The sequence below is a fragment of the Haliotis rubra genome, unplaced genomic scaffold (assembly GCF_003918875.1).
Source record: "Haliotis rubra isolate DU_JTF1 unplaced genomic scaffold, ASM391887v1 Scf577, whole genome shotgun sequence".
Lineage (NCBI taxonomy): Eukaryota > Metazoa > Mollusca > Gastropoda > Lepetellida > Haliotidae > Haliotis > Haliotis rubra.
Genome location: NW_025767276.1, coordinates 593,759 through 616,536, shown reverse-complemented (window position 1 = coordinate 616,536; position 22,778 = coordinate 593,759). Strand labels below are relative to the sequence as shown.

At 38.8% G+C, this 22,778-nt stretch overlaps 1 protein-coding gene across 1 annotated transcript in view; it reads left to right on the top strand.

Annotated features, from left to right (window-relative positions):
* Window positions 1–21,256, top strand: part of LOC124254592 — a 29,125-nt gene extending 7,869 nt beyond the window's left edge. Inside the window, exon 6 of the mRNA XM_046688425.1 lies at window positions 21,169–21,256. Within this exon, the coding sequence (XP_046544381.1) occupies window positions 21,169–21,239 (71 nt within the window). The 3' untranslated portion in view covers window positions 21,240–21,256. The remainder of the gene's footprint in view (window positions 1–21,168) is intronic.
* Window positions 21,257–22,778: the final 1,522 nt, after the last annotated feature.

The following is a 22,778-nucleotide window of genomic DNA, read 5'->3' as shown; positions in this document are numbered from 1 at the left end:
CCAAATCACTTCCTCTACGGCAGGTGATCGCTCCCCACATCATAACACTTTCCCGGCCGAATCTGTCCACCTGGGGAACGCAAGCGTCGGCGAAACGTTCACGTCGACCTCTGTACACCCGCATTCTTCCATCGCGTCGTTCTAATAGAAATCGTGATTCATCACTGAACCAGATTCTACGCCAATTCGGTAGGTTCCAGGCCTGAACGTTGGTGCACTATTGAACTCGATGTCGACGATGTTGTTGTCGAAGCACAGGGCCACAATAAGGTCTTCTGGCACGTTAACCAGCCTCTCTCAACCTGTTCCTGACGGTCTGTACAGAAAGCCTTCTCAATCCGGGTATTTGTCGAGCGGTACTGGTTGCCGTAGCTGTTCGATGACGCAGGTGATGTACCCGGATGTAGCGATCCTGCGCCGCAGTGGTCGCTCGAGGTCGCCCTGTTACGACGTAAATTGTAATAAAAACGCAAATTGTAATACTTGCAGCAAATTGTAATAAACTTGACGTAAATTGTAATAAAAACGTAAATTGTAATAAAAATTGACGTAAATTGTAATACGCAAATTGTAATAAAAATTGACGTAAATTGTAATAACTTTCGTTGCGGTAAAATGTAATAAATGTTTACGTAAATTGTAATAACAGTTTTAATCACTCGTAAATACGCGGGTGTTTGTTTTTCGTTGCATTTCATACATCAAATAAGCTTGTTAGGGCGATAACTCAAGAAAGAAATGATGGATTTTGTTCAAATTTGGTACCAAGGTATATTGGCGAGATTCACCGACACAAGTGAAATGGAGTGACCTTGAGATAATTTTCAAGGTCACAGCAAAATCTGAGGGTTTTGCCAATATAAAGATTGTTAGCGCGATAACCCAAGAAAGAAATGACGAAAATGATATTCGTCCTGATATATAATCGATATAAACTGCCCTCTGTATCATGTCTTTTCGCAAATATCTTTTGAGGTTTTGATTTGTATAAATATAAAGTGGGGTGGGGTGGGGGTGGGTTTTCTAACAGGTATATCAAATCAAATCAAATCAAATCAAATCAAATTAGACATTTGTATAGCGCTACATATCCAGAGTCCTGCTCATGTGCGCTTAGTCGAATGCTCGTTTGAAGAGGATGATTTTGCGACAAGATCGGAAACTGTTGATATTTTCCGATTTTCTGACATTTTCAGGTAATCAATTCCAGAGTACAGCGTCCGGTCTGCTAAATGATCTGTCCCCGTATGTTGTGGTTCGGACAAATGGAATAGCCTAGCTGACTAGCAATGAAATGCATCACAAATTAAACTTCAGGAAACAAAATATATATGCAAGAAACATTTTTGTATGTTTGAGATTGGTAGAGGTCGGCTAGAATCAAACTTAGATATTAAACTGCACAAAAGGGCAATTTGAAACTACAATCGCTTGTTCAAATGACTCCCCCTTCTGTTTACTGAAAGAACTCGAGAAAGAAATGATGGATTTTGTTCAAATTTGGTACCAAGGTTTATTGACGAGATTTACCGACACCACTTGAATTTAGTGACCTTGAGGTCATTTTAAAGGTAACAGCGAAGGTGTGACAGTTTTGCACATGCCAAGCTTGGTAGCCGCGAACTTAGGAAAGAATTAATAGATTTTGATCCAATTTTATAACAAGGTGTATTGGCGGGAATCCCAATTGAAACAAAATATGCAAAAAACATGTTGTATGTTGGTAAAAGTCAAACATAGATATTAAACTGCACAAAAAAGCAATTTTAAACTATAATCGCTTGTTTAAGTGACTCCACCTTCATGTTTACTGAAAGGGCTTGTTTTGGAGACACTACCCACCCCCTTTCAGTTGACATCATCATAAGGATATAACTCATCCTAAAGTTTTCACTTATTCCTACATGGTGTCAAGGGTTCAAACTAAATACTGAATGGTCACACAAGTGTCAGCTCTCAATATGTTGTATATCTGGACACAATGTTTTTGAAAATTTAAAATGAGGGTGTCCTAAAAAACAGTCCCCGTCTAAATGTAAATCCAGCAATCCAAATATTTGAATGTTGATGATGACGGGAAGTCATCCAATACTATGCTGAACATATTTTATATGATACTATCTGAGGGTATACCATTATCCAAGAGATAGCGCAATAGTGCAGTTGTAAGGCGTCTGCCTATCACGCTGAAGGCCCTGTTTCGAGGAGGCACCGAGGTTCGGTTCCCAAGATGGGCACATTTGCGTAGTATCCTTTGACAAGATACTTAGATCTACACTGTCTCAGTTGACCCAGCTGTAAAATGGGTACCCGTGAGTATGTGCTGGCAATGTGAGTGTTTAGTTCATTGCAGGCAGCCTAACAGGCAGCATGGCTGTACAGTCCCCAGGGAGGTGAAAAAGTATCGGAAACTACGATAATGTCCTATGATCGGGGATAGTAATGTACGTAGCGCCGTGAGCAGGCAATGTGCCTGGATGTGAGCGCCATATAAGCGGACTATTACTATTACTAGATACCAAATGGGATATTGTTTTCCATTTTCTGCAAATTTGCAAGAAACATAATACCCCAATGTTGTGATGACTAATATCTCGTTAACCACATTACCCACATGAAATTTTGGATATGACTTTGCTAATGATTCCTTCAAAATAAAATGGAAGCTTTTTTTCAAACATTGGACATCGAGAATATAGTTAGTTTGACTACTTTTGCAACGCCCCTCGTAACATACTTAAAAGAAATGAGAACGTCTAAGGAAAAAGCATTTCGATCTCTGAATACTTCTGAGCTATTTAAATACAAAAGCAAAGGAATAAAGTAAATAATCTAAAAAGAATAGCCAAGGGAAACTTTTAATCTATTTTTGATAACTATTTATCACTTCAGTCTACTCAATCAGGTGGTTACTACTTCATCGGGACCCACTCCCCTTCTTGTAACTGATGATTCTGGGATACCTTCAGTTTTTACAGATTTGGATAAAGCTCAAACATTAAATGAATATTTTGTATCTGTTTCAAATGTTACTGATGGCGGCAAGACTTTGCCACCTGTTAGCCATCGCTGTGTTAACAGTATAACAAATGTCATTGTAACCGAAAAGGAGGTATCTGATAAGACCTTACCAGCAAATAAATCTAGTGGACCTGATGGCATTAACATGAGAGTGTTAAAACGAATTTGTACATCTATAGCTGAACCTCTTTGTTTGTTGTATAATATATCACTGAGTGACTGTATTTCCTACATTGTGGAAAACGGGTAATGTTACTCCTATTTTGAAAGAAGGAAATGCATCCCTCCAAACTAATTACAGACCTATTAGTTTAATACCTATCCTTTGGAAAATCCTTGAAAGAATAATGGTAAAGCATGTGCACGACCACTTCCATGAACATAACATTTTAAGTAAATTCCAGTCAGGTTTTACTGCTAGTCATTCTACTACATCTCATCATAGACATTTATCATAATATATGCTCAGTCCTCGATAATCACCACCTTTACTGTATGCTGTTTTGTGATATTTCAAAAGCTTTTTACAGGGCATGGCATAAAGGTTTATTGCACAAATTAGAAAATGATGGTGTTCGTGGAAACGTACTTAGTTGGTTAACTAACTATCTATCTGGGCCCGGTTGTTCAATACTCGGTTATATTAACCGCCGGTTAACTCCTAACGGCCGGGTAAATCCTTAACCGGCCGTTAGGTAACCGAACGTTAAATATGCGTTGTTCAAAACATGGTTAGTCATGCCGTTAGCTAACGTCGCCATCAAAGTTTAACAGTGTGGTTAACGTCACTGGTTAGCTTCCATATATCCCATAGTTCCGTTTACTTCCGGTTTACCAAAAATGGAAACGCAAAATGTCGCCTGCACCCCAAGGAAATTGAGAAGTCGAAATTTCTCTGCTGACGAAGAGAATGTTATCCAGTCAATGGTTGAGGCCAACTCAATAGTTTATCATAGGCATGCGAATGTCGTAGCGTTACGAACATTTTGTATTGGAACAAAAGGTTCCAGCCGTTTGCATAATTTATATTTCAAAGACATATGATCCCAGCTCTGTGTGGGACTTACTTCAATTCCAGCAACAGAAAAGACATTTTAATGAAAAACTATAGCACAGCTATAGATAAAATATGATGAATCCATGAAAATAATATTAATATTAGAAGCATGTTGTCCGTGGATAGAAAATTATAAATATTACACACAGAGTTACGCTTAGACGGCTACAGTCTTAATGAATCTTTGAATTCCCACAAGACCTATCGCTCACTTTTCACTCCTTAAATTGTCATGACTGTATGGCCAAGTCGTGAAGATGCTATCAATATCATTTATTAATTATTTGCCAAGTCTGTCAAAAATTGTAATGTATGAACACACATTGCCAAATCTTTTAACATCAAACAATATAGATGTTGGGTAATTAATACCATAACTTTTATCTGAAATATGCATTCAATACCAATAGAAACTTAATATGTTACTAGCACCACGTGCAAGTAATCAAACTGTAATCGTTCTATAGGCCCCAGGGCCAACACTGCTGAATAAAATCCATCTATTATCCGACCTTACTTTTGTCAAGAATCTCATGAATAATACTGTGCAATATCGTCATTATCTGAACGCCTCCACAGACGCATATTCCGGAAAGATGTCTTGAAAAACATGAAGCTGCGTCTAATTTATAGATGAACATAATTTCCTCGATACTCATTAATCAGATGAACCTTCATTTAGTTCAATTCACAAGTGACTGCAGGAAATGCATAGTTCTTGTTAATGACTTCAAGGACGGAAAACATGTATTATATTTCATAAGTGTATTATAGAACGCTGCAACGATTCGGCAGAGAAATACTATTGTGCCATAGTATTCCTTATATGAACCCATCGATGTATAACATTAGCATTCAGATATTGTTATAAAATAAGTTAAAAATTCCAAATATTATCGTGTAATATGACAAGAGATAGTGTTGTGTTCGCTGTGACAAAAAGGTTTCGATATTCAAATACATGTGTAACATTTAATCAAAGTGACTACGAAGTAGGCCTGCATATCACTCACTCACTGAAATGATAAGTAAAAATATAATTAAAATCGATCTATGGGAAGGGATGCCAGACGGACATCGGATAATTACTTGGAGTATAGACTTTCAAAAATAGCATATTAATTAACAATGATATCAGTTTTTAAAAAAACCACTAATAATTCTGAAACGTTGCCGATAAGCCTGGAATCGTGTTCAGATGTTTTCATAAATACACTCACACGAACGCCCATGTGCACTTTGCGCCCTATTGGATAGTGTTTACAAAATCAAGTTTCGCGAAGGCCGGTATTGAAACGCCAATTACATCACTTGTATTTCATATTCAGCGACGACAAATGATCACTGCATTCTAAGGCTGGGACGGGTACTCGGGTACTCGAATTCGGGTCGGGTACAGCTGGAATCGAGTCCTATATCTAGGAATCGAGTATCCGGAAAGGGAGAGAGCTCTGTAATGACAAAGGCAGACAATAGCTTGTCTTTTTCATTTTTGACGTAACACACATGTACATCATTGAGTGAGTGAGTGAGTGAGTTTAGTTTTACGCCGCACTCAGCAATATTCCAGCTATATGTTGGCGGTCTGTAAATAATCGAGTCTGGACCAGACAATCAAGTGATCAACAACATGAGCATCGATGTGCGCAATTGGGAACCGATGACATATGTCAACCAAGTCAGCGAGTCTGACCACCCGATCCCGTTAGTCGCCTCTTACGACAAGCATGGGTTACTGAAGATCCATATTCTAACCCGGAAATTCACGGGTTTTACATCATTGGTATTGTCCGATTAATGGAGCATAGTTTTAATTACTGTAATTTATCTGTGCATGAGCAGTGAATAGTTAAGTTACAGTAGCAGCAGGAACAAAACGTTCGTTGTTATAACGAGGAATGTAAGTAATGGTGTTACTCTCTATATTGGTTAAACAGACGTAAATTAAATAGCTTGAGGTCAGTTTTAATGTTCAAGTTTTTCTACAATAATCTCTGTCAAATCGTGATTGAATATTCAGAAAGTTGACCCGAACGTATTTCTTACATTTCCGGGTACTCGATTCCGATTCGGGTACGTACATGCGGGTACTAAATTCCATTGTTTCCTACTCGTCCCAGTCCTACTGAATTCCTAATACATCTTAGAATCTAATTAAAACTGGGTTTTTTGGCACCAATACCCAGTGTCTAGATAAAGTGAAACGAAAGATATTGGGGGTGGAAACAACTGCTGTGCTCGAAAGACAACACCTGTTTGAAATGTAAACAAAGAAAATTTCAGACGTTATACTGTGTAGCATTTTCTCAAATTTTCAGACACCCATTTGCATGGAAAGAGCATAGTAGCAAGAAATAAGAAATTAAAAATAGATACAATACAGGAATGTGATTTAGTTACACGAAACTGTCAAGTTTCTGTGCTGCGTGACGCCATGACTGACGCAAAATCACGCAGAACGACAACGGTAATAATCGGCATTTCTGGCTTCTTCTCTATCTTAAAATGGGAGTGTATTTGGCAATTTCTCTGAGGTGAAGGTCGGTAGAATATACAATCACCACATCCCGCCGATTACACTTTCAGTATCATAATATAATCGTTCGGATATTTTTTCATGAAACTAATTTAATTATCTACATGTAGCCTTGTTCAATATCATATCATACGTGGGTATAGGGTGTACTTGTTATATTCTTTGAAAGTGTTTGTTTGAATAATATTTACAGAAGAAATTCACACATTTAGTGTAGTAAAGCATATATAAACCTTTCCACAAGTGTTAAAAGATTAAACGTAGGCATCATGTACTTGTACAACATGTATTTTAGTTCCTATGATGTGCATAGTTACAGTTTCGTATGTAACTCTTCGTCAGAATAATTTCCAATATCGAAGTCAAGTCCACGATACACCCTATCCTTTCTTTGCTGAACTGGCGTCATGAAAGCAGTGTTAGCCATAAACGCCATTTGCGAGTTATGTTAGCGGCGGTCCTTAGGTGTGTTAACTTAACGTCACGTTAACAGCCTGTTAAAAGTTAACAGAGTTTTGAACAACAAGATAACCCTCTGTTATTAGGTAACACTCGGTTAAATGTACTTAACGGCTGGTTTAAATATAACCGAGTTTTGAACAACCGGGCCCTGATAGACGACAGTGTGTCTCTGTTAATGGAACATTATGAAAAACTAAATGTTACTGCAGGGGTTCCTCACGGATCTGCCCTTGGTTAATTTGTGTTCCTTGTATATATCAATGATTTACCTGGAAATTTACAAAATATCACAATAATGTTGGCCGATGACACATCAATCGTCGTTGCGGGAAAGTATGTAAAATCCATAGAAGAAACTCTCAACTATGATTTAGCCCAATTGAATAAATGGGCAGAAAAGTGGTGTGGTGTGTTCTAACGGTTATATCTAGCATACTTTAAGACAGAGGGGGTGGTGGTGGTTCTAACGGTTATATCTCAACTACATGTAGAGGCGGGAGGCCTAACGGGTATGAACAACAATAAAAACTTTCATGCATTTATGACCCAAATTTTCGAACTTTTTATCAGTCTCTAAAAGGGAGCTGGCAATAGATTTTAATGAGCTTCGTCCTTCAAGCCTGAACACCTTTTAATGTGGTTGATTCATCCTTTGTCATTTGTCAAAAAAAGTAGTGAGGTTGTGCTTTATTGTTATAGATATCTAAAATATATGGACACTATTTGTTGGTAACTGTCATCAGACATTATTTGACGACATTTCTCATGGTTTGAATATAGCCGACTTTATAGAAGATAAATATCAGTTTACAACGCAACTGCCTAACTCTTGGTATTTTCGAAACCAGAGATGGGATATGCCAATATTTAGGTCGTTAACCTAGCATATTATGGTCACGAATATAATTTTCTATTTATTACCGAAGTCTTTAATTGCGGAAATTACGCGATAATCTACTTTCCAACAAATGCAGGCTCTCCGTCATCGTTGTATTTAGAAGGCGGCTTCTTGGAAGCAACGTGACGTCTTAACATTGTGGGGCGGTGGGGTAGCCTAGTGGTTAAAGCGTTGGCTCGTCACGCCGAAGACCCGGGTTCGATTCCCCACATGGGCACAATGTGTTAAGCCCATTTCTGGTGTCCCCCGCCGTGATATTGCTGGAATATTGTTAAAAGCGGCGTAAACCTAAACTCAGTCAGTCAGTCTTAACATTGTTCATGATGTCATGTCACCATGACAAAGGGATATTTTACCCGGTGCATATTGCATGAAAACAAATTATCCCCGATATGTTTGCCCTCGTATGTTATAAGCATTAACTTGTTTGAGTGGCATTTTAGAAGTTAAGACGTACAATATGGAACAAGTTTTTATGGATAACAACTTCTTTATTTCGTGAGTGCGACGTTTCGATACAGATTCTTGTACCGTTGTCAAGCAAGAGTGATACATGAAGTGGAGGAGCTGCATATTTATACTGTGTATAACAATGAAACTACATACATTGTAATTGACAAAGGAAACAACATAATTGCCATAATTGGTAAAGCAGTAAGCTGATGAAGCCAGTGAGTACACAAAGGATAGTGAATGGAAGCCAGAGATGTATAAATACAGGAGTGGTACAATGAAGGAGATGTTTATACAATAGGTGCGATGTTTATACAATAGATTGGGCTTGGTGGAGGAGTGGATCATAAGCTGATGGAATGAAGTATCCTTGGTCACGGTTGATGGTGGGCTTATGGCGTTTGATGTGAATGGCTTCGGTGAGCTTGCGTTTAGTGAAGTCCGTTTGGTTGTTGGCGAGAATGGTGAAGTCGGACCACTCTATTTGATGATTGGGGTTTGCTTTGATGTGGTCAGAGATAGCTGATTTGGTGTCGGAGTTAGCAACAGAGGTGCGATGTTCTTTGACTCGGGTGTTGATGGGTCGGGATGTTTCACCTATGTAGCTTTGTCCACAATCACAGTTTATTTTATAAATAACACATTTCGGGTTGTTGTTGTTGACGGTGGGTTGTTTTCTTCCGTTGGCATGGAGGAGGTTGTTGAGGCTGGAGGACGCTGAGAAGGTTGTGTCTATGCCTGCCTGTTGTTTCAGGAGTCGGCTGATTTGATGTGATGGTTTACCTATGTAGGGAATGGATATCTTGATGGGGGCTGATTCTGGTTTAGATCTTTTGGCAGGAGGTGAAAGCGTTGCTTCGATGGTTCTGTTGACTATTTCAGGTGGGTAGTGGTTGCGTTCTACAAAGACTTTCCTTAGGTGTTCAATTTCTTCTTGTAGGTTTGTTGAGCAGATGTTTTGGCTCTTCTGGTCAATGTAGAGATGACGCCGGTCTTGACTTTAGGGGGGTGGTTGGAGTTTTAGTGGATGTATTGATCCGTATGGAAAACTGAATGTATGATCGAAACATAAATCATAATAAATCACATATGTCACGAATAATTTCACAGCTGGTAGAATTAACATGAAATTATAGAAACCATATGCTAACAAAAATGAGTAAATTAGTAATGACAAAGCGTTTGTCACAAACATATAGCTATTACCCCCGCCACATGTCGATATCTGAATGTCGCAATTATCCTCTGTCTGACCCTGAAAATTATGTAAACGTTACCGAAACTGTCATCTTATGCCTTGATACAACATGCGAACAAATTCCATCCATTAGGTTTGGAGATATCGCAAGAATACTCGCTGTGACCTTGAAAATAATCCGAAGGTCACTGAATTCGACTGGCGTTAGACGATACTCCCAACGCATGTTGGTACTACCTTTAAGCAAAACATATTAATTCTGTCTTGTGTTTTCGCACTAAAAAGTTAGACATGTGCAAAACACTAAATTCAAGTGGTGTCGGTAAATCTCAAATGTCCAGTCAATAAACCTTGGTACCAAATTTGAACAAAATCCTTCATTTCCTTCTCGAGTTCTTTCAGTAAACAGAATGGGTGGTCATTTGAACAAGCGATTGTAGTTTCGAAATTGCCTTTTTGTGCAATTTAATATCTAAGTTTGATTCTAGCCGACTTCTACCAATATCAAACATCGCATATTTTGTTTCCTGAAGTTTGTGATGCATTTTATTGCAGATTTTACGTTTTTTGGGAGTACCAAGCCAAGATACAAAGTCTCACAAAATGGGGATCGTGAGGCTGCAACATAGCAAAACCAATTTGCTTGAGGCTGACAGATAATATGTAGAAAAATAAAACATAAAAACAGCTGCATTTGTATCATATTCTAGGCTGACTACTATTTGAACGTCCCTCGTAGTTATACCCATTAGAAAACCCACCCACCTCTCCGACTCTACATGCATGCAAGTGTGTTAGATATACCCGTTTGAAACCCACCCCTACCCCACCCCCACTTTATATGTATACATATCAAAACCTCAAAAGATATTTGCGAAAAGACATGATACAGAGGACAGTTTATATCGATTATATATCAGGACGAATATCATTTTCGTCATTTAGCTAAGATTTGTCAATTCATTCTTGGGTTATCGCACTAATAATCTTTATATTGGCAAAACCCTCAGATTTTTGCTGTGACCTTGAAAATTATCTCAAGGTCACTCCATTTCACTTGTGTCGGTGAATCTCGCCAATATACCTTGGTACCAAATTTGAACAAAATCCATCATTTCTTTCTCGAGTTATCGCCCTAACAAGCTTATTTGATGTATGAAATGCAACGAAAAACAAACACCCGCGAATTTACGAGTGATTAAAACTGTTATTACAATTTACGTAAACATAAATTACATTTTACCGCAACGAAAATTATTACAATTTACGTCAATTTTTATTACAATTTGCGTATTACAATTTACGTCAATTTTTATTACAATTTACGTTTTTATTACAATTTACGTCAAGTTTATTACAATTTGCTGCAAGTATTACAATTTGCGTTTTTATTACAATTTACGTCGTAACACGCCCACTATGAGGGGCATCTGCTACCGCATTCTGCCGACGATATCTCTCCCAGAGCCGTGAAATGGTGCTTTGGTGAACATTCATGCGTCGGGCAACTGCACGTGGAGACTGGCCAGCTTCAAGCAAACCAATGGCGATATGACGGTTGGCTTCACTTAGACGTAGCATTTTGCGTTCGTCAACAATATTCCAAATACAGTGAATAATCGACAGACAGCGATCAACCTTTTCTACCCATCATTGAGACTATCTGATCCCCAACTTTCACGTGCATTGTGAATTGTGTATTCTGTGACACTACACGCCGAACTTGAAAATCATGCTGTTAAATACGGGTGTTTTACGGATGGTGCGTTTTGTTGTGATGTTTCAAAACATAAACACCATAGGACTCATAAACAGAGCAAAAACCTTTTGTAAAATGAATCACGTTTTAATTCATTTCTACATGAAATTGCTATTTTCATGATGCGTTTCTTTTTGGGAGAGTATATATATTTCATAACCACGTAAATGTTTCATGCCAGTGGTTAACTTCTCAGGTAGAATCAATCCTGAAAGATCAATTTTACCAAAGTTGGAAAGTTTAGATAGCAAATGGCCCAAACTGTTTCTATTACAAATACATTAAAAATCTGTCGGCTTATGTACACTTACCAATCTTAAAATACAGAACCTGTAACCACAACCAACCCGTTGAAGTTGGCCGTTGGCATGGCATTGATCGTGAAAATAGAACCGGTAGCAGATGATTTTCATTATATATTTAAATGCCAAGCTTTTACTGAATAAAGAAAGAAATACATTCCCATTAAATACTTATCTTTCCCTAATCTAATGGAATAAAAGAGTTTGAGTTGACTTTGGTATGACGCAGCCGGGCATCGAACCCGCGACTTCCCGCTCTCCGGGCGGACCCTCTCGCTACTACACCACGGAGGCGGCCCTCGTTATGTCGAGGTTTTTGAATGCTTGTCAACGTTATCTGAATGTATCGATGTTCATCAACCTCTGGTTGTCAGATTCGAACAATGACAGACCAGCCATCACTGACAGAACATGTATAAATATAGTCGGCACTGTGTCAAATGACCTTCTCACATAATAAAAAGGATGGTTTGAAAATCATCAAACTACAAGACTCGTAGAACTTAACGGGAGACACGAAATTTTCTGTGTCTTGATACCATAGAATATTATTTTTCATAAAGCTAAAGTGCTAAAATGATCTTTCATAATAGGCTTCATTGAAAATGTCGCCATTTTTGACACACTACGAAATGTCGATTCACAACGTTATTTACTGTATGTTTTATGCAAGTACCGGATATTTACTCGGAGTATTGAGTTTTAAAAATGTCCTATCAATGATCACTGATATCAATCTTTCACCAAATCACCAATGATAACAATGAAACGTTGCCCAAAAACGTAGAATCGGTTTGGATGTTTTCGAAAATACACGAACACAAACGCCGAAGTGAGCTTTGATTAGGAGATAAACATCATGTGTTGGCCAATTTCTGGGTGTTATTGAGTATTTGAAGCACGGGAATTCATTTGGAACCGACGGTAGAGATAAAGATCATGTGTTGGCCAATTTCTGGGTGTTATTGAGTATTTGAAGCACGGGAATTCATTTGGAACCGACGGCGTCGGCCGGTGATGAGACGCCTATTACATTACGTACATTTCACATTCAGCTGCGACAACAACATCGATTAATATGTTGCGTATCTTTGAGGTATTTTTGTTAGATTACTAACATAATTTTCTACATTCATCTCTGGATAATATCATATCATAGATACCCGTGAAGGTCCGGGTTAGAATATTGACCTTCAGTAACCCATGCTTGTCGTAAGAGGCGACTAACGGGATCGGGTGGTCAGGCTCGCTGAATTGCTTGACACATGTCATCGGTTCCCAATTTGCGCTGATCGATGCTCATCCTGTTGATCACTGGATTGTCTGGTCCAGGCTTGATTATTTACAGACCGCCGCCATATAGCTGGAATATTGCTGAGTGCGGCGTAAACCTAAAGTCACTCACTCATATCATAGATGACGGTTGAAGTTAAGTCTATCATTTGAAAGTTATTGCTAGTTTGAACAATATGTAGATAAGAAAATGACCCATTTAGCGTTATCATATTCTTAACCTTCACACAGTTGTTAGTAGTTAAAACATAAGCATAAACGGAACATGCACATATGCCACGTGCCTATTCAAAGTTATAATTTCACATTAACAGGTCACATAAACCCTAGGGGTACAAATACATAAATCACTAACTGGCATCGTTATAAATGAAACCCCGTCATTAAAACTACTCATTTCGACCTTTAATTGACTTAAATCGACCTTTTTGACAACAGTGCACAATTCTCACCCGCGAACGAAATTTCAACCAATCAGAGCGGCGCGCCTCTGTGACGTCATATGAGGAATAGCTTTGAGAGCCGATGCAGAATTCATCTACATTTTAGGGGGTAAATTATCGTGTTTACAGGTTTGTATAAACCTGAAATCGTGACAATTGTTGTGGAAAATGAAAGCTATATGTTCTCACAATCTACTGTTATTTATTTTTGTCTCCTGCTTTGCCTAGTTTCCGAGTTACAACTTGTTTTCATAGACGATTCTGTCAAAATCGATTGGTGTCGTTAGGCCCTATTTGTATAATGACTGATCCAAATTGATCCCATTTCTGTGTTTTTTTACCTCGATATTTAATAATGTCATGTAAAAGTCTGTTTGTATTCTCAAAACAGTGTCGGCCCATAAGTTTTCACATGCAATACAGCAATTAATACTCCCTCGTTGTAACCCGTGTTAGGTGGTATAAACCTACACATGTTATTTGTCATCATTCACTTGATGGTCACTTAATGAATTTATAACAGGTATAATTAGTGGTAACACACTTAGATTACCTCGACAAAGGTTCCCATTTGGCATTTCTTGTGTCTGGAGTAAATATTCAACATTATAAACATCGATCAAAGGATTAAGCGATAACACGCTGATTGATTAATTACTTTATCTTACACAGCGTTGTCAAAGGTAGATGTTTATGTAAACGCTATACTGAGAATACCTCTGTCGTGTCGGTGTCTGCGTAAAACAACGATGCTTTAACCGGCAATACATTGATTGATTGCCCATTATTAACTAACTAAATTACTGTTATTTTAAAGAAGAGGCGGACCGAATTAGTTTGCCAGTATTGCTAGCTAGGTGACCGGTAAAGGACTATACACCAATAGAAAAGGTTTATCACTTTTCGTATATTAAACTGTTAAAAGACACATCATTTGGAACAGTTTTGTGGATATTGATGGATACATTTCATGAACAAGGTAATGGCCTGATATTGTTCTATGGCTTTAATCTGTTTTAATTTTAATTGCATTTTGTTTTATTCATTTGTCGTAGCATTCAACAGAATCATTGTTTTCTCCGTGAAGTGCTTAATGAGACAGACAACATGCACTAGGAGTGCTAATGTGCGAATTAGCAATTCACATTGGCAAACTATAAAAAAGATATTACAGTTCCTGTTATCACAAATTCACTATGTATCAACCCAGATCGTCTGCTTTTTATTTAGATTTCAAAATGCATACAAAAGTGTGTGATAATAAACTAGTGGGATTATAAGACCAAATAATATAAAGACGCACATTGACTGAGTATCCCTACATACTGGTGATGGACATTAACCGTGGAATGTAGCAAAAGTTTATCAGCGCAGTATTGTGACTTCGACCCCAAACTTCCGTGGAAAGTCTTTATAGTATAAGTTGTGTCATGCAAAATGATTTATGATTCGCATATTTAACAACGAGTAGAAAGTAGTCTTGATTTCTAACTTGATGAAAACAAACTATGAATCCTCATTATTCTAACAGATTTTTTATTTTTGAAATGGCGGCGCCCTGTCAGAACATCCGCCAGTCTGAGGAATTAAATGGTATTTAGGTTTGTTTTCACCGGAAGTTAAAATCAAAACTACTTTCTACTGGTAGTAAAATATGTATTTTAAATGATAATAATAGGATTTTGCATGACTACTAACGTATCATCAACGAATTTCTCTCTAAGCAGCGAAGGTGGAGTGTCAATAATACTACTTATATTATTGTTACTTCGACTGATTACTTAACATAATTTGTGCTTCCCGAAGAAACATGGTCATCTGCTGGAATGGATAATATCATATCAAGTAGATATCGTTTCCGTGAAGGTCAGTTGCGGGTTAACAGGTTAGTGCACAGCGATTTCATTTGATCTAATAAGCAAAGCTGAATATATTAGGTGTGATGTAATCTTTTGCATTAAATGTATATGCATACATATCTGTGAGTAATAATTTTGCTCATGGAATCTTCGTTATATGGACTGTTAAACTGTGATTTGCCAGGTGCGCGTTTAACGTTTAACTATTTATTCTCGTGTTTTCCTGTTATTTTCTTAATATAATCAATATATATTTACATAAATGGTATATTATGATGAAAGAATATTAAACTCTTAACTGTATTTTAAAAGAATTGCACAAAACATATTTACCATGCTATGCCCTCCTTAGGTCAAACCGTACAGTATTGTTCTTATAGGTGAGTGAGTGAGTTTAGTTTTACGCCGCGCTCAGCAATATTCCAGCTATATGGCGCCGGTGTGTAAATAATCGAGTCTGGACCAGACAATCCAGTAATCAACAGCATGTGCATATGGGAACCGATGGCATGTGTCAACTAAGACAGCGAGCCTGACCACCCGATCCCGTTAGTCGCCTCTGACGATAAACATGTGTTACTGAAGGTTCATTCTAACCCGGACCTTCACGGGTAATGACTTTAGAAAATATCTTTCCTGAAACTTCCAAAAATGTAATGGGTCTATAGTTGGAAAATATATACACTGCCCTTTTTATGTAGAGGAATGATAACACCTAAGGTCAAGGCTGAATGGTATACCCCTGAAGATAATATGGCATTGAACAAATATTGTAACATTTGGAAGCAACTGATTGGAGCATGTTTGAAGAACTCTATACTTATACTGCAAAAACCCGGCGCTTTACCTGACTGTATACCCTTCACAGCGTCGACAACTTCCTGCATGGACATTTCCCTGTCAAGGTATTCTTGGTCTACGGTAGGGGTAATGAGATTAACATCGATAGAATCTATAAACGTTAGAACTTGTTCATAAAACTCTGCCTCAACATTTGACGTGCACACACCTCTAAACTGACTGGCTGACTGAGTTTGGTTTTACCCGCTTTTAGCAATATTCCAGTAACATCACGGCGGGGGCACCAGAAATGGGCTTCACACATTGTACCCATGTGAGGATTCGAACCCGGGTCTTCGGCGTGACGAGCCAACGCTTTAACCACTAGGCTACCCCACCGCCCAACACCTCTAAACAACGTTTCAAAGTAGTCAACCTACTCATAAGTCTTTATTTTGTTAAATGTAAAAGTACGACATGACTGCAGCTTGTTCAGCTTGACCTGAGCTACTCTACATATGCATGACCCGGGAGGTCAAATGGCACAAACGGCAGGTCGAGTTAACTTCATTAAATAGGGGAGTAAAGAATGTTATTAATGTTGGTGCTCGCTGCCTAAAAGCTCGAATCGGAAACAATAAACCATCTAAAGCTTCTTTTTAAAAGAAAGTTAGGACATTGCTGACGATTTCTCGACACTGAGGTGTCAAACGGCGACCTTGTCTCGACTGTTCGGACATGTTGACAATCAATGCACCCCTTCACAATAATAGACCCAACCAGTTGTGACACGGTCACGCAATTCATTAGTATTCACTTGATCAGGTCAAGCTGAACGAGCTGTAGTACTCTGTTTAATGGCGCACAATTAGTCAAAATACATGTACAGTACAGTACAGAATGTAGGATTCTAAGAACTAATTTATATATTGGATAGACCAATCTAATTCGCTGTTACATGCTTTTTTCATGTAATACAATGTCATCATTTCTTATGAATTGTTATACAGCCAAATGTATCCAGTTGCAATGTGGATCTTTGGATTGGAATAGTTTGGTTCACCGTGAAAAACGCATCACGAAAATATAGTGTGCGTGTGCACAGCAAATTCTCTTCAAATGAACTGAGTTACAATGACCTACTGTTATCCATAGTGAAGTTATGCCACCTTTTCTTTATACCTGCGTTAACTCTCTGTCGTCGTTTGACGTCATAGAGGAAAATACATTTTCGTCATTTATTGCAAGCCATCGTGTAGATTTAGTGTATAACGTTATACATAAGCAAACAAACCCATTTCATATATACGTATGTCGTTCAGGTATCGGGCAGTATTTTGTTCGCTCAAACTTTCCGTACAGATGCCAAATTAAAAAAATTAAAAAATCGTCGCAAATTGCTTTTATCGATATCGATAAAGGCGGGGAAGTTTAATGCTTTTCAACTCATAACAAAATTTCGGACAACACTTAACAGTGTCTATTACTGCCGAAGTAACTGCACTTGAGCGTACGCCAATAGGGTAGGAAATTTAACATCTATATTCGTGTGTAATTTTAGAGCCGTAGGTAGATCTAGTGCCCCGCGAACTAAATTCTCGCGCAAAGTTCATTTTCAAAACTGAAAATATGCGTCAGATAAAAAATACCCTCGGCATCAAGGGGTTAACGTCGCAATATTCAAGCTTTATTACCCATATGGTGAAACATAACCAGTGTCATATATATCATGAACAATATTGAACGCGAATTCAAAGAAGAATGACGCCACACTTGCTTACCGTGTTTTACTGCACACATGTACATTAATAAAATTGATAATAAAGAAATTATTACACTTGAGCAAGTGTGTCATATGACACCGCTCTATATATGGCAGCGGTCTGTAAATAATCCAGTCTGGACCAGACAGTCAAGTGATCAGCATCAATGGCATCGATCTACGAAATTGGGATACAATGGCATGTGTCAACCAAGTCAGCGAGTCTGACCACCCGATCCTGTTAGTCGCCTCTTACGACAAGCATGGGTTGCTTAAGATCAATTCTGACCCGGATCTTCACGGGTACTTGGTGTGGGTGGAACGTCCAAGGTAATGTATGTCATTTCGTGACCCAGGCAGTGTTATAGTTGGAATGTTCCTATACGCGTTGCTACACAAACGTACACCATGTAATGGGCAACAATGCAGGATAAATGCCTTATAAACCCGAAAGTAGGTCACGGCACCTTAGTACTTCCGATCACAAACAACGTACACTTGTTCCGGTCTAGTAAAGTCATGTTTGGCGGTCGCGCAATTTCGAACCAGAACTGGTTCTTGAATATACGCTTGTCACCGGAAATCTGGTACCAGAAGTATGCTGGGCCCCGTCTCGCATATCGCAAGTTGGCGCGCACAAAGGGAGCCGTGAATCAGCTTAGTACCGGAAATAGCGCCTCGCGAGACTTACAGGCCCTATAGCCTTTTGCTGTGATGACTGTTGGGGGGTATTCAAGCAAACCGAAACATGAGTCTCATTAACCTGTGACAGTGAAAATAGACATCACAAACAACTATGGTTACGCTGAATTTCAATTCCTTGTTTCATAAGAAAATTTTAATTATAACTTTAATAACATTGAATTTATATATTTTAAGGCGAGGTGTAGGCAGCATGACCTTAACTAAAGCCCTGTTTATACGGCGACATTTGCACATGTGTATATTTTTTGCATATGTGTAAATTTACTTACGTGAGTATATTTGGTCGTATAAACGCAATTACACGTATGCAAATTTTACTTCCCCAAGCAAAAATACTCCTGGCCTGGACCAGGTGCAAATGTTTTACTACCGGTGAGTATTTTTTGCTACCCTAAGCAAATGTGGTCGTATGAACGCATAGCAAATTTACTTAGGGTGAGTATTTTTTTTAGCAACCCTTTTCTTTACATCCAGTGGTTCCTCAACTGTATGGTCAGAGGGAGGGAGCTCATCTTTTAGTCGAATGCAGATAAATTCATTTGTTTCTCGTCGCATTCTAAATTTTTCCAACCATTCGGCGTCAGTAATATGAGTACCAACAACTTCAGTATACCAATGACTTGATCTTTGCTTTCTTTTAGAATTTCGGTCATGGGAATATCCAAGCATCACACCAACACTGATGTAATATGGGAAATGCCGGTGTCCTCCCATTAGTCAGACAACCCATTAGTTAGACACTTGATAAACCCTAATTACACGCTTGAGTGAACACATTTTGGAAGGCTGTTATCCATTGGGGAAATGGACTACTCCAGCTTTTACCCCATTAGTCAGACATGAAGAGAAGATTGAGATCAGATTAGACCACTTTTATTATATTTTATACATTATTTACTCACATTCAACATCTTTTGTAATTTTCATTATATTTACCACTGTCATAATATCACATGCATATAAGTAAAATCGTCACATTCACAAGCACTACAGGCATAGTATGGAGCTTCAAAGTCAAGTTCAGCCAAGCATCACGAGCTTTCCAACATCATCCACATACTGCATTGGAGTCTTGCTTCCTTGCTCCAGCTGCTCGCTCATTCGGCTAAGTCGGTGGTTGATCTCCCTGTAAACCTTCTTACGTGGCGGAGGAACTGCACCGAAGTCAATCTGGGTGATCTTCAACTTGTCGGCCTTCTCAATCTTCTTGAGAATCTCCATCAGTCTGAAGACATTCGGGTGACGACTCGAGAGGCTGGCATTCAGACGGCTGTTAAATCCCTCAAAGCAGTTGTTGGTCCTCGGGCCGAAGGTCTCATACTGGTTCCATAAGGACAGCCTAAACAGAGAGTCATCATCCACCAACGTAGAGACCATGTAGTTGTTGAAGGGCAGGTGTCCATTACGTCAATCCAGACTTCCTGGACGATTGCAAGAGGAAGCAGAAGCAAGGTAGATGCACGACAAATCCACTTCTCAACTTCGGGGTGGTCGCAGTGGCCTTGAACGCGTCCGAGGGCTTGCACCTTGCCATACTCACTGAGCAAGATGAAAATGCATCTGCAGTGCACACAAGTCGTCCTCGTCTTGTTCTTGTTGTATAGATGGCGATCAAAGAGCACCTGAATCGATGTGATGAACTCTACTTTCTGCAAACCTGCCATTAATTTGTGCAGTACAGACATTTTGAGAATCCTGAGTTGAGAAGTTCTGTCTCAAGTTTTGGTGTGTTTATTATTTACTCACAATAATAATTAAGCCACACTAACAACTATGCACCAGAAGACTTTTAATATTATGTGAGTATATCAATTAAAAGGGATTACACTTTAACAGTCAAGGCTGACCTATGGGAGTTTGATCGTATTGTGCAAGAGTCCACCCCAACTCTACTGTCTAACTTGTGGGGTGTCTGACTATTGAAGTATCACCGGGAAATACTAATACCTTCTTGATATCCCACATCTTACTCCATCCAATTCTAGGGCAGAATAATCTATCATCAAGATTTACTACCACTTTGCTTACAGAACTTAAAGTCCGTATGAACGCACAGCAATTTGCACACCCTAGCAAATTGCACACCCTATGTAGATTTGCTCATGTATGCAAATTTGCACATGTGTATATTTTCGCCTTATAAACAGGCCTTAAGACGTCACAGACTGCCATTGTTTGATGAGGTCGTAAAATGATTCACAATGCATCTGGCTCGCTGGTTGCACCTGTTATGTATGTTTTGCGCTTATTCAGTGTAGTTCTGTAACGCACAATGTGATTGATATAATATCAATTCCGTACCAGACCGCCGAACTTTTCTAGCGACAGAGCCTTGTTTTGAGATTTCCACCATAACCAGATTTCTCTTTGTCAGAAATAATACTGATTAATATTTATGTAGTATTAAGTTAAATGAATTGGTCTTAAAATTCTGGACTGGTTATTATACTATGTTGCGCAATAGGACGGAACCCAGTCAACAGGAAACGAGACTGTTGTGCAATCAATGTTTTGACTTGGCTTGTGATAAACTTTTATAACCGGATGTTACATATAATGTTGATTACAGCAACCTCACAATATTATAAAAAGGAAAGGTCGACGTAATGTATGAAATGTAATTTTAACATTTGTTTTCAGGGTCTACTAAAGCAGGCGTGATTCCAGTCATGGTGTTAATTCTTATCTCCTCAGCCGTTTCTGTCACATAAAGGTGGATATCAATATCTTAAATTGTTATATTTTCTGTGCGTAAAGACATATCACAACATGTCATTTAAAAACGGATCTCCTAATTTTGCTCTCGGCAAAACATGCACTTGATACCGGCATAAATGTGAATCAACGCAACACATGCCAAGAACCAGTCCAAGGAAACCCTCATAGTATAGAATAAATATACGTTAGTCTTTTGTAATGTTGTGTGAGCTTGTGGGAGAATTTACACAGCTGTCCAAAATAGAGACATAACTCGTTCCACGTTTGTTTTATTGCAGCATAAAACTCTACATCTACCTTAGTATAGCCATTTATCATGAATCGTATTATTCATGATAATGTATCGGTAATTACTGCCACACGTATTGTGCATAAATTCATTTCATGTTTTATTAGGAACATATTAAGAATACAAGATGAACCAGATGTCTGCGGTCTGTGATCATGGCCTTATAGTGGCATGTCGTGGCACGATAACTCTTTTGTGTTCACGTAGATTCTCCAACATATATTCATCTATACTGAATTGTTAATACATGTGCTGCACTGGCAATAACACGCAATCTGCCATATTTACCATTCTAACTATGGCAGGTTGCTGGTGATACAATGACATGCATTCAGCCATATCTACCAGTGTGACTATGGCAGGTTGCTGGTGGTACAATGACACGCAGTCAGTCATATCTACCAGTGTGACTATGGCAGGTTGCTGGTGGTACAATGACATGCATTCAGTCATATCTAACAGTGTGACTATGGCAGGTTGCTGGTGGTACAATGACATGCAGTCAGTCATATCTACCAGTGTGACTATGGCAGGTTGCTGGTGGTACAATGACATGCAGTCAGCCATATCTACCAGTGTGACTATGGCAGGTTGCTGGTGGTACAATGACACGCAGTCAGCCATATCTACCAGTGTGACTATGGCAGGTTGCTGGTGGTACAATGACATGCAGTCAGTCATATCTACCAGTGTGACTATGGCAGGTTGCTGGTGGTACAATGACACGCAGTCAGCCATATCTACCAGTGTGACTATATGGCAGGTTGCTGGAGGTACAATGACAGCCATATCGCAACAGTGGCCATATCGAGTGCAGGTTGCTGGTGGTGCAATGACTCACGCAGATATGGCAGTGGGTTGCTGGTGGTACAATGACACGCAGTCAGTCATATCTACCAGTGTGACTATGCGAAGTTGCTGGTGGACAATGGCACGTAGTCAGTCATATTGACCATCCTGACTTGAGCAGGTTGCTGGTGGTACAATGACACGTTTATTATTCAGTCAATAATAATTAACACAGTAACAACTATGCACCAGAAGACTTTTAATATTATGTGAGTATATCAATTAAACGGATTACACTTTAACAGTCAAGGCTGACCTATGGGAGTTTGCTGGTCGTATTGTGCAAGAGTCCACCCCAACTCTACTGTCTAACTTGTGGGGTGTCTGACTATTGAAGTATCACCGGGAAATACTAATACCTTCTTGATATCCCACATCTTACTCCATCCAATTC